The 13,141-nt window shown below is 41.9% G+C and overlaps 1 protein-coding gene across 3 annotated transcripts in view; it reads right to left on the reverse strand.

Annotated features, from left to right (window-relative positions):
• Window positions 1-12,917, reverse strand: part of ERLIN1 (ER lipid raft associated 1) — a 37,365-nt gene extending 24,448 nt beyond the window's left edge. Inside the window, exons 1-6 of one of the 3 annotated variants that reach the window (XM_003922306.4) lie at window positions 12,840-12,917; window positions 12,390-12,513; window positions 10,616-10,697; window positions 5,593-5,639; window positions 4,190-4,251; window positions 1,620-1,745 (exon numbers count right to left, since the gene is read on the reverse strand). In XM_003922306.4, coding sequence (XP_003922355.1) covers window positions 1,620-1,745; window positions 4,190-4,251; window positions 5,593-5,639; window positions 10,616-10,697; window positions 12,390-12,502 — 430 coding nt within the window. In that variant the 5' untranslated portion in view covers window positions 12,503-12,513; window positions 12,840-12,917. The other 2 variants (XM_010333191.3, XM_010333192.3) reach the window with 2 other exon arrangements.
• Window positions 12,918-13,141: the final 224 nt, after the last annotated feature.

The following is a 13,141-nucleotide window of genomic DNA, read 5'->3' on the forward strand; positions in this document are numbered from 1 at the left end:
TTGGGTAAAATGTATTGATCTAATAAGTGGAGAATCTGGATCTCTAGTATCTTAATTCAGGGCTCTTACTCATTATGTATCCTGATTCTCACAGAAAAGCAAATTCCTATCTTCAGGAAATCTTTACTCAAAATTCTCAAATAACTAAACTTCATTTCCATGAATCTCGGCCTTACTGTTATTTTGGATTTAAAAAGAGAGAAAAGCTCAGAGAAAAGTATTTGAAGCACACACAGCATGAAAAATAAAGATGCTATCACTCCATCTGGCCTTCTAACTCATGCGCTTTCTATTCACCTCAGTAGTACTTTCACTATTTAAATGACTGGTGGTGAGACAAAGCAGATCAGTTTCCGCATATGCCGTTGCAGTGGTTGACATCACCAAAGAGGACTCAAATGGTAGATTTTAAATTGATTACTCTTGCTTATTCCTTCATCTTAGAAATTCATGGCCAGGCATGGTGGCTCACATTGTAATTCCACCACTTTGGGAGGCCGAGGTAGGTGGATCACAAGGTCAGGAGTTCAAGACCAGCCTCGCCAATATGGTGAAACCCCATGTCTTCTAAAAAATACAAAAAATATTTGCTGGGCATAGTGGCACATGCCTGTGGTCCCAATTCAGGAGGCTGAGGCAGGAGAATCGCTTGAATCCAGTAGGTGGAGGTTGCAGGGAGCCAAGATCGCACCACTGCAGTCCAGCCGGGGTGACAGAGTAAGACTCAGTGTCAAAAAAAAAAAAAAAAAGAAAGTCACTAAAAATTTCAGGAGGGAAAAACGGGCTAGCTACCAACATCAACAACCCACTCTCTGGTCACAACCTTCACTAAATGAAAAGTGAGTTGTACAGAAGTGAGTTAAGAAAGGCCTTTTGCAAACTGGTCCTTGGTTGGCACCCAGTCACCTGGATTTGTGGAAGGGTCCCACTGTCCCCAGAGGTGATACAATTGACTTGCTGTGCTGTACCTGCACTGTTGATACAACATGGCTTATGCCAAACACCTGCTTTCCTTCTAGGAGTCTGGAATTTTGATATGTCTACGGTAGGCAGAGGGTGCCTACATAACCAGCCCATGAGCTTTCCTAGTAGACAATATTTCACATGTGTTGTTGCAGCTTGTTGCTGTGGGAAGTAAGCACATGTTTGACTCCATGGTGACAGGACTCTTGGAAGCCTACACCTGCTTCCTCCACACTTTGCTGATGTGCCTTTTCCTCTAGCTGATTTTGTTTGTGCCCTTCGGCTGTGATAAATCTTAGCTGTGAAGACAACTATATATGAGTCCTGTTAGCCTCCTGGCAAATCATCAAAAATGGGAGACTCAAGACACAGGTTTCTAAATTTCTTTCAATTACCTATTAAAATGGAAACAAAGCTAATTTTCAATAAGTTATTACAGTAAAAGCAGAATATAGTCTGAGTAGTTTTTCCAGTCTCTACCAAGTTATATAAAAAACAAGATAAAAAATATTTTAAAGACAACTGCTCTATGATAAATTCAGAGCTACTTTGAAATGCTTAAATAGCACTAAGGTTTACCAATATAACCTTAATAAATAAGCTGAACAAGATTTCCAATTGGCAATTTATATATTTAAAAGAATTAAGATACTTACCAAACAATTCAATGTAAACTTCCTGAAGTGTGTGGGCACTGCAGAACTGGTTCAGCTCATGGTGGATTTTATTGAAGATTAAGGTCTTGTCATAATCTGCAGTATAGTTCCTCACGATATCAAACACTGAAGGAGAGGTACAACCCATGTTTGTTTTACCCAACAATGACTCAGGTACCTTCAAAGTCAGCCAGGGTAACAGTCAGGGTGATATATTACACATGAGGAAAAGTGCCAACAAAATAATGAAATCAAAAACCACAACCAACAAATCTTGAGGTGTTGCTTGTGCTTAATTTTCCAAATACCCTTGCATTTGCAATACTAATGCCAAACACCTGCTGGCTAGCCAGTCAAACACCGGCTAACTTTAAAGTCCACACTACAGTATGCATTATTTTGGATGTAATAAGGAACTATCTGAGTTTTCAAACAAGGGCATGACAGTCAGATTTACTCTTTGGCCAGCAGCGTGAAGATGAATTGGGAGGCATAGAGATCAGAGGCAGGAAAACAAAAGGCAATTACTATGCAAAAGTTTAGCTAAGAGATAAGGAGAGACTAAGCAAATTGAGCAACAGTAGAAATAAAAGAAGAAAGCAGCTGCAAAAGAAAACCCATTTTTTAAAAGGCAATTTTTTAAAGCTGTTAAAAAAAAGAGCAAGCTAGAAGGGAAAGGAGCAAACATTCACTGAGCTGGGCTTTATATCAGGTAATTTACATAAATTAGCACTGAATTTTTCCTATATTTGCATATTAGGAAACTAAGAACCAAAGAATTTTAGAAATGTCCCAAAATTTACAAACTAGACCATGTCAGACCTGTTCTCTATGAAAACATGCTGCTTTCTGTCTTCAGATCCAAGAATTTGCTTCACTGGCCTTCTCATGTGGGATATTAGATGCAACTGGATTTCAAATCACAATTAATAAACGTGGCTGGGTGTGGTGGCTCACTCCTGTAATCCCAGCATTTTGGGAGACTGAGGCAGGTGGATCATTTGAGATCAGGAGTTCAAGACCAGCCTGGCCAACATGGTGAAACCCTGTCTCTACTAAAAATAGAAAAATTAGCCAGGCGTGGTGGTGCACACCTATAGTCCCAGCTACTGGGGAGGCGGAGGCAGGAGAATTGCATGAACCCAAAAGGCAGAAGTTGCAATGAGCCAAGATGGCACCACTGCACTTCAGCCTAGGCAACAAAGCAAGACTGTTTCATAAAAGAAAAAAAAATTAATGGATAGGCCATCAATAAATACTAAATGACTAAATAATTTGCTTGATCATTTCCCAAAAGCATTGTATCTAGTAGTTTCCTATTTAATCTATGGCTAAGGAATCATCAGTCCCTTCCCCTTTTCAATTTTCAATCATAATCCATTCCAGTAATTTGTGATCAAGGAAAGGAGATGAAAAAAAGACAAGGAAGCAGTTGGGTGGCTCACACCTGTAATCCCAGCACTTTGGGAGGCCGAGGCAGGCAGATCATGAGGTTAGGAGTTCAAGACCAGACTGGCCAACATGGTGAAACCCCGTCTCTACTAAAAATACAAAAATTGGCTGGGCATGGTGGCTTGTGCTTGTCATCCCAGCTACTTGGGAGGCTGCGGTAGGAGAACTGCTTCAATGGGGACCTGGGAGGAGGAGGTTGCAGTGAGACAAGACAGTGCCACTGCACTCCAGCATGGGCTACAGAGTGAGACTCCATCTCAAAAACAAAATATAAAATATAAATAAAATAAAAAGAAAAAAGACAAGGGAAATGCTTAATCTCTAAAAAATACAATCCAAATGCACTTGACGGTAATACGTCTGCTCTCTACTCTGAAATCTTTTCACTATTTGTGCCTGTACCGGTGATGTGAAATTTATTATAACCTTGCATCCCAATAGATTATTTTTTAAGTCTGTATTATGTCTTCTCAAGTAAAATTAAAATCCCAATGGCAAAAGCTATAATTTCATCTTTTTAAATTGTTCTCACCAAACAAAATACTCTGTACATACTAAACATGCCAGTTTTATTAACAAGCATACATACGAAATGGCATATCTTTCTTCAGGGCTTCTAATTCAGTTTTTTATTACAATAGTACCTACACCCACCCCATTTCTATATATTTCATCTTGTATCAAGAAAATGCTTTCCCCACACTGAAGCCTTCCAGACTGCTTTGCAAGTTATAGCAAATCTCAACTAGAAAATACTTCTCTTTGGCAGCAAATCAGTGTGGCCCAAGGAATTGATCAGTTACAGATTTCTAACACACAAGGAAATTATCTCTCATCCTGACTGTATAAAATATGACTTTCCTATTCTAGAAATAACCAATGACCACCTTGCTCTTAGAAACACTAAGCTCAGAGAAAAGTAACTCATACAGTTGCAGAAAGTCAACTCCGTCCAGAACTTCTGACCTATTTTTGCCTCAATTCCTTAGAAATTTATTAATCAGTGATCAGTGAAGTCATAAAACTCTCAAAATACCCTTCTATTCCTCAGAGAATCTCTCAGCTATAAATCCTCTGGCAATAACTATAAAAAAACACAGGGTAGATGGGTAACATACCTGCATAAGGAGCCAACATATTAACCACTTCTATTCGGTCAATATAGATCATGACCCCACCACTAAAAACAAAGAAAGGAAAAGAAGTGTGAACTATTAAAGGGAATCCATAAAACAGAGTTATAGATAGAACTGGGGAGAAGATGATAATCTAACATATTAATAGTCACTTATTTAAAAGCATTTCTGTCCCTCTAGAGATGTCAATGTCTTTTGTACACTTGTAACATAACATTTTAGGTTGGCCAGGCGCGGTGGCTCACGCCTGTAACCCCAGCACTTTGGGAGGCTGAGGTGGGCGGATCACGAGGTCAGGAGATCGAGACCATCCTGGCCAACACGGTGAAACCCCAACTCTTCTAAAAATACAAAATTTAGCCGGCCGTGGTGGCATGCGCCTGGCTATGTCCCAGCTACTCAGGAGGCTGAAGTGGAAGGATCACTTGAACCTGGGAGGCAGAGGTTGCAGTGAGCCGAGACTGTGCCACTGTGCTCTAGCCTGGTGACAGAGCAAGACTCAGTCTCAGACCAAAAAAAAAAAAAAAAAAAAAAAAAAAAAAAAAAAATATATATATATATATATATATATGGATGTTTCAGGTCATTTAAAATAGGTAATTTAAAAAATACCTTGAACTTCACATTCTTCTTTTGATACAATTCAATGCAGTGCTTATATCCTAGAAATAATTTGGGCCCTGCTTGCCTTTCTTTCCCTAAACCTCTTTAGGACAGCAATTCTCAAAGTAAGGTCTTCAGACTACCAGTTGCAGCATCACCCAGGAACTTTTGTTAGAAATGCAAATTCTCAGGCCTCACTCCAGACCTACTGAATCAGAAACTCTAAACTAGATGGCATTTAACATGACAGATGAGAAGGTGAGATGATTAATTTTAAACTATGTTTTATTGAGCACCTATTCCGGGCCAAGTGCTGGGTTAGGCACTTCATATATAATAATTCTAATCCTTACAATAACTCTGCAAACTAGATTTTACTGCCTCTTATAAATGAGGAAACTAAGTTTTAAAGTGTCAATAAAGGAATCTGTTGGGGAAAGAGGTATATAGAAACTGTACTTTTTGCTCAATTTCACTATGAACCTAAAACTGCTATAAAAAATAAAGTCTATTTAAAAAATAATAAAGCAGATGCAGCAGTGCTAATATATAGTGAGGTCTACTTGCTCTAAAACTCCAATTTTTTTCATTAATACTCAAATGATTCCTAAGATGGAAAAGCTCCTATTTGGAGATAAGCCTTTGCTCAAACAATGCTCAGATCAGAAATCTCCTTGGGTTAACTATCATGCCTATTTGAAAGATATTTAAGTGATCACAGCTTTTGGAACAGAAACTCCAACTGAGCTAAAGGGAAGCTGGTAGGCGAAAAGAAAGCTTACCTTGTTCCACAAGGCACATTTTTAACTTCATCAGTTTGTAGTGTTGTCTAGGGAGGAAAAGATATCTCATCAACACTCAAGACACACATTGTCAAAAAACTACTTGTGCCAGAGGCCAATCTCTGCAGAGCTGCTAACAGTAAGCGCAGCAGAGCCCCATCACAATCTCAGTTCCCAAAGATTAGTTCTCAGAATATTCATTTCTTTTTGAATCCTAGTAGAAATGAAAGACTTGAAGCAAAATATTTTACAGCAATTTTGTTTTTTGGAGACAGAGTCTTGCTTTGTCACCCAGGCTGGAGTACAGTGGTGCAATCTCGACCCACTGCAACCTCTATCTCCCAGGTTCAAGTGATTCTTGTGCCTCAGCCTCCCAAGTAGCTGGGATTGCAGGTATGTGCTACCACACCCCAGCTAATTTTTGTATTTTTAGTAAAGGTGAGGTTTCACCATATTGACCAGGCTGGTCTCGAACTCCTGGCCTCAAGTGATCCACCCGCCTCAGCCTCCCAAAGTGCTAAGATTACAGGCATGAGTCACTTCACCCTGTCTACAGCCAATGTTTCAATCAAGATGCACTAGGAAAGGTTCAATGTTCAATCTGCTAATTAGTAGAAAACTTCCAGAGTCCCTTATCTGCCTGGAGCTGGCCTGGGATTATAAACAACACAGCTTGCTCACATGGATACTCTGTCTAGGACTTGTGCTCTGAACTTTGATTCCACTGCTAATATTACTATTGATGTTGAAGATAAAACAGGTTATATGCATACAAGTAGTCTATCACTCAAAGCTGCCCTTGAAGCCAACAGCAACCTTTCTTCTCTAAAGCTATGGTCAAACTATAGTTTAGTACCTAGTGATCTCTTACATGCCCTAATCAGTTTCCTTTTTAATAGAAGTGCTACCACCAGTACTGCTTCCTCCTGGTGAACAAACAATCTGGTACTTAATTGCTTTGCCCTTGTCACACCTTTGTTCAGATCCAGAATGAATTACTTCCTGCTGTACTCTAAGGCCTCAAATAGGTCAGCACCTAATGAGTGCATTCTAGTCACACTGCATCTTATCAAGCAGAAAGCAAAGGAAAAAGGAAGTCTGTTTCCAAAGGGTTCACAATCCAGCACAGGACACAAAATCTTACAACAAAATCCATTAACAGGTACAAAAACAAACAAACAAAAACATTATAAATTGAACCGGTAAGTGGGAAATTACAGAGGGTAAAAAAATAATAGTAGTTTGAAAAGCTCTCTGAAGTGAAGGATTTATAAGCCAGGTCTAGAGTGGGAGAAATAAGAACAGATGAGGCAGAGGAACATCTTAAGTTCAATAAATATCCAACTGAAATACACACAGTTGAAGACAATCTGTGTACAGGTGAATGGAAGTAGATTGGCTTGCCTGGAGCAGAACGGACAATTCGGATGAAAGATGAAATTCTGACAGGAGGTCATGGTGATATTAGATAAGAGGGCCTGAATGCTGGCTGGGGAGTTTGAGCTCTCTCTAGTTCACCTTAAATACAGTCACAAAATGAACCTTTCAAAAATATGTTTACTTAGCCAGGCGCGGTGGCTCAAGCCTGTAATCCCAGCACTTTGGGAGGCCGAGGTGGGTGGATCACGAGGTCGAGAGATCGAGACCATCCTGGTCAACATGGTGAAACCCCGTCTCTACTAAAAGTGCAAAAAATTAGCTGGGCATGGTGGCACGTGCCTGTAATCCCAGCTACTCAGGAGGCTGAGGCAGGAGAATTGCCTGAACCCAGGAGGCGGAGGTTGCAGTGAGCCGAGATCGCGCCATTGCACTCCAGCCTGGGTAACAAGAGCGAAACTCCGTCTCAAAAAAAAAAAAAAAAAAATGTTTACTTAATTCCTTTTCTCATATGTGATGTAGTTCTCATTATCCATCTTATATAGAGGCAAGAAAGTCAGCTGGGAGGCTAAATAATTACTTTATTTAGATTAATTCAGTAAAGGCCGTGAAAATGAAAGCTGTCGATCCAGGGGATAAATAGAGGAAGGATCTGATATATGGTTGATGTAAAATTCCAGGAGGAGAAGAATAAAAAATAACTCTTAAGTTGAAAGATTAGAATGATGGTAAACATGAGTGGCAGTTCAAGGCAAACTAAAGGGGACTGATAAAGAGACAAACTCTATTTATTTCCTTTAAAACATTATTTTCTCAGTATGATAGAAAAACTATTTAAAAAGTTAATCTACAGTTACTTTATGAAGGCTAAAGGTTTTCATGTAATTAAATATTGTTTTTTCTTCTTACATCATTTATGGAACTTCACATTTATATACATTCCTTTCAATTGCCAAGTTTGTTAAACCATTTGTTTATCTGGACTATGTTTTCTAATATGATCCAAAAATTCCTAAAAATAAATTTATGTCTCATTCTAAGAACAGTTTTTGTTTTTGTTTTTTTTTGGAGATGGAACCTTGCTCTGTCACCCAGGCTGGAGTGTAAGGGCGTGATCTTGGCTCACTGCAACCTCCGCTTCCCAGGTTCAAGCGATTCTCCTGCCTCAGCCTCCCAAGTAGCTGGGATCACAGGCACGCACTACCATGCCCAGTTAATTTTTGTATCTTTGTGGAGATGGGGTTTCACCATGTTGGCCAGACTGGTCTCGAGCTCTTGACCTCAAGTGATCTGCCTGCCTCAGCCTCCCAAAGTGCTGGGATTACAGGTGTGAGCCACTGTGCCCAGCCTTAGAGCCTTGATTTTTAAGGGTCTAGCACTGCCATTGCTAATATTATTATAGATTGTTCGGGCTGTTGATGAGATCATGTAATTAAAACTCCTTCCACAGACGACTAACTGAAGTCTGTGACAGTTAAGCAATTTTTCCAAAGTCAAGCCACCAACTGGTGACAACACCAGGTCCCCACATTCACTACACCACATTGCTTCCTGAAAAATCAGCTCAATTTTAACAACTTCCACCATAAACAGAAAGCCAGAAATATGTGTTACTCCTGCCTTTAAGAAATCTGGAGCCTGGGCCAAGCACGGTGGCTCAAGCCTGTAATCCCAGCACTTTGGGAGGCCGAGGCGGGTGGATCACGAGGTCAAGAGATCGAGACCATCCTAGTCAACATGGTGAAACCCCGTCTCTACTAGAAATACAAAAAATTAGCTGGGCATGGTGGCGCGTGCCTGTAATCCCAGCTACTCAGGAGGCTGAGGCAGGAGAACTGCTTGAACCCAGGAGGCAGAGGTTGCAGTGAGCTGAGATCGCGCCATTGCACTCCAGCCTAGGTAACACGAGTGAAACTCCATCTCCAAAAAAAAAAAAAAGAAATCGGAGCCTTTCTGGAAAGAAAACACACAAAAAACTTAGCAAACAATGCAAGACAACAATATTAAAGAAAACAAGACAAATGGCCAAAATTTACAATATAGACTTTAAGAGTTGTAGATCAGAAGACGAAGAATCTGGGACAAGCCTTTAAAAGCCTGGCAAGGCCGGGCGCAGTGGCTCAAGCCTGTAATCCCAGCACTTTGGGAGGCTGAGGCGGGTGGATCATGAGGTCGAGAGATCAAGACCATCCTGGTCAACATGGTGAAACCCTGTCTCTACTAAAAATACAAAAAATTAGCTGGGCATGGTGGTGCGTGCCTGTAATCCCAGCTACTCAGGAGGCTGAGACAGGAGAATTGCCTGAACCCAGGAGGTGGAGGTTGCGGTGAGCCGAGATCGTGCCACTGCACTCCAGCCTGGGTAACAAGAGCGAAACTCCGTCTCAAAAAAAAAAAAAAAAAGCCTGGCAAGAGGCCAGGCGTGGTGGCTCACGTCTGTAATCCCAGCACTTTGGGAGGCCGAGGCGGGCGGATCACGAGGTCAAGAGATCGAGACCATCCCACTCAACATGGTGAAACCCCGTCTGTACTAAAAATACAAAAATTAGCTGGGCATGGTGGCGCGTGCCTGTAAACCCAGCTACTCAGGAGGCTGAGGCAGGAGAATTGCCTGAACCCAGGAGGCGGAGGTTGCGGTGAGCCGAGATCGCGCCATTGCACTCCAGCCTGGGTAACAAGAGCGAAACTCCGTCTCAAAAAAAAAAAAAAAAAAAAAAAGTGACAACATGAACCAAGGGAAGAATGAATAAATGTGGAAAAACATGGAAATCAGTCTGACAAGGGAAAGAATACATTTCTTTTCAAGAGACACAACTCCTTCCCTGAGCCACCTAAAAGGGGACAGGAAGAAAACGTAGGGGATTGAAGAATCTGTCATTAAACTCTCCCTTAGCAGGAAGCCTAGACATAAGATTACAAGATTAAATAACACAGAGTTTTCCTAAGTCCTGAAACATTAGCAGCAGATGGCAGACAAACTTCTGAATCCAAAGATTTACGATCACACAGGGCTTGCAAAAGTGGTCACAGCCTAATCCTGGTTTTGTTGTCTTGCTGTACTGAAAGATATTTGTGTTATTGTCTCCCATGGCCAGGACACTTTTCAATGACCAGACACTTATTTCAAACATCCTGGGATGTCATCAAAATATGATATGCACTAAAGTTCTACATAAAATTGTGCTTAATGTACCAGGCCAAAAAAAAAAAAAAAAAAAAAAAGAGGCAGAAAAGCTGTGTATAAAAATTTTGATCCTCCATGTTAACAGTAGCCCAGGAGCCTGCCTCTATAGAAACCAACCACGGTCTAAACCACATAATCACTGGTTTTTATGTCTATTTGTGTTCCTAATTCTTGCTTTTATTGTGATAGCAGCAACAGAAAATTTGCTACATACCACGATGTAGATGGCAGAAGTCAGTCTTCCAAGTTGCCTGGTTCATACTTTTAACTCATTTCACGCAAGCCAGGTGGTTAAACATTATAACCTGTGTTGTAACAACTGTACTCTGAATGTTAACTCCAGTATTTAAGTAAATACCACCACCTGCTTAAGCAATAGGGAAATCTATCTCTACCCACAAGTGTGGTAACTCCTGTCATACCTGTCTATCTGGTATGGGGGCTTCCCTAGGAATCACTCACCTGCACAGATCTGAACGTAGTAATGAAAGGCAACATGATATGATAGCCTGGTCCACTGGGGCTAGTTAGTAACGCTCCTCCCCTGCAAAAAGATATTTCAATTTGACAAAATTATAAAAAGAGAAATTATCTTTCCAAATCTAAAGTGCTATAATAAATACTCACTCTTACTCATGCTACTGACCTACTAAAGCCTCACTAATATGAATTACTCATAATGAACATCTGCTTAAAATACCTCCACACCTAAAATGGCAAAAAGATCAAATTGAATTGTCAATGTTACACCTTGTTTCAGAAGTTTAACTAACCGTACCTCTGGGTCTCCAGCACTGCTCTCAGATTCAAAGGATTCTCCTTGGTCTTTAACCTTGAGAAATACTTGTTTAAAAAGTTACAATGGCTTTTAGCAGAGGTAAACGTACCTACATTAACTGTACACAAGAACAAAATCAAAATATATAACACATTTAATCACCAGGTTGAGAAAAAGACGACACAAACTTTGAAGTAAAGAGAAAATTTCTGAGGCTTATAATTCTTTCAATCTATTGGCAAGGTAATTAAAATATTGGGAACATAAAGTTTCTATATAAAAAAAATAGCATGAAAAGATGAAGGGTGGTAAGACTATATAAATAGATAGGATAAGGGCTTGTTCACCAAATCCTGGAATGTGAGAACTAGGAAAGCAAGCCCTACAAGGAAATTACAAAAGGAGGCATTTGGGGAGCAAATAAAACAAAGAAGGCCTATTTTGCACCTTGTAAATTCACAGAACTTAGCTTCCTGTCTTGAAAATATAAACACGTTGGCAAAATCATAATAACAAGAAAAGATGAACTGTTTTAGGTTCATCACTAATTCTTTGAGCCATTCGCTGAAATGTCCTTTGTCTGGTTTTACTATCAGAAAGACAACGCTAAACTGGAAGGAAATCTGGGCTGATCTGTAATTTCTTATGCTAGAGGTCCGTCTGCCAAGATATACCACTAAAATTGTTCTTTTTCTAGGATTCTGGATGGATCTGAAAGAAATATCAGTTTTGAGGGATAAAAGACAAAAGGAAAAAGTTAACGCTCTTTTTCAATACACCATTATTCCAATTTCTCCACAAACTGGCCTCTCTCACACTAGTCTATATCAAAAGGAACTTGTGGTAATTAGACTGAAGGAAAAGCTAAGCAGGCTCAACAAGAGAGCAACAGCTTCCATACCACTCCCGTCCCCAACCTGAACAGAAACAGTAAGGGGGAGGAGGACGGCCCATCGGTGTTGTGCTTATGTCCCCGGAGGTGCAGGGATATAACAACCATCATGGTCATCACGGTGTTGTAAGACGTAACCAGACACTGGAAGCTTTTAAATGAAAAAGTCTAAGGAACAACCATAAACAGAACCAAATTTTCTGTACACTGTCTATAGCTGCAAACTTAAGCCTGTACAGTTGGACGAACTATAATTTATCCATGTCTTGTGAGAGGTACAATGACTACTTCCTTTCTTCCTTCTTCATTTTTCTACAAATAAAATTGAGTTTGCTGTGTATAGACTCACTGCAGGGAGACTTAATCTCCGCAAAACGAACATAGCACTAAAACTGTCAGCACCTGGAGGGTGCTCCGCAAAAGCCCTCTTCGAGCCCCGTGCTTTCCCTAGAGATGGGACGTGCGTCCCCGAACGCTGCAGAGGGAACAACTTCCCAGACTCCACTCTAACGGGAGTACCCTTTCTATCTGCTGTAGTGCCCGAACTGACTGCACATGCCGCTCACCTGTAGTACACAGCCAGGTGGCCCTCCTCAATCTTGTGGATGGAGGCGTAGAGCAGGACAACCACCAACCCCACCACTGCAGCCACCAGAACCCGGGCTTGAGTCATATTCATCCTCGTTCCTCCTGAGAGCGGCAGAAAAGGACCCTCAGTCCCGTCAGTGACAGGTCCACCCCCTCCAGTTTCCGCCCTCTCCCTCCGGAAACTTGGCGCTCTCCAGCAGCCTGAGCCGGGAAGTCCAGTGCCCCAGACCCCTCATTCTTTCCTCCTGGCGGAGCACGCTGACCCCTTGCCAACTTCGCCCCAGGCGGCCAGAGGGCCGCCCCTGCTCGGTGAGTTTCCTGTCACCCCCTCTCCCAAGGGTCGCTCCCCGGCGGAAGGCACTAACTGAGAAGGAGCCCAGCTGCAGGCTTGGGAGGAAAGCCGATCCCTCGGCCGCGCCGCGCCCTACCGATCAGTGACGCATCGCCCCCGCCCGCAGGTGCAGCCGACTCCCGGGCCGAGCCAACCGCCGCCAACAGCCGGCCCCGCCCACTCGTCCAGCACTGCGGCTGCGCGGGGACGCACAAGGCGTAGCCCCGGTCCGCGACTGGTGAGACGGGGAGCGCACGGGACAAAATTCTCCCTTCCGCGCAGCCGCGCAGGCTCCCTTGAAGGCAAGTCGCTTGTTTTCCGTACACTGCTAGTTAACTGCTCGAAAGAGGACAGCCAGGGGTCTGGAATGAGCAGCGAAGCAGAGAAAAGGAGAGGGCC

This window comes from Saimiri boliviensis, chromosome 12 (genome assembly GCF_048565385.1).
Source record: "Saimiri boliviensis isolate mSaiBol1 chromosome 12, mSaiBol1.pri, whole genome shotgun sequence".
Classification (NCBI taxonomy): Eukaryota; Metazoa; Chordata; class Mammalia; order Primates; family Cebidae; genus Saimiri; species Saimiri boliviensis.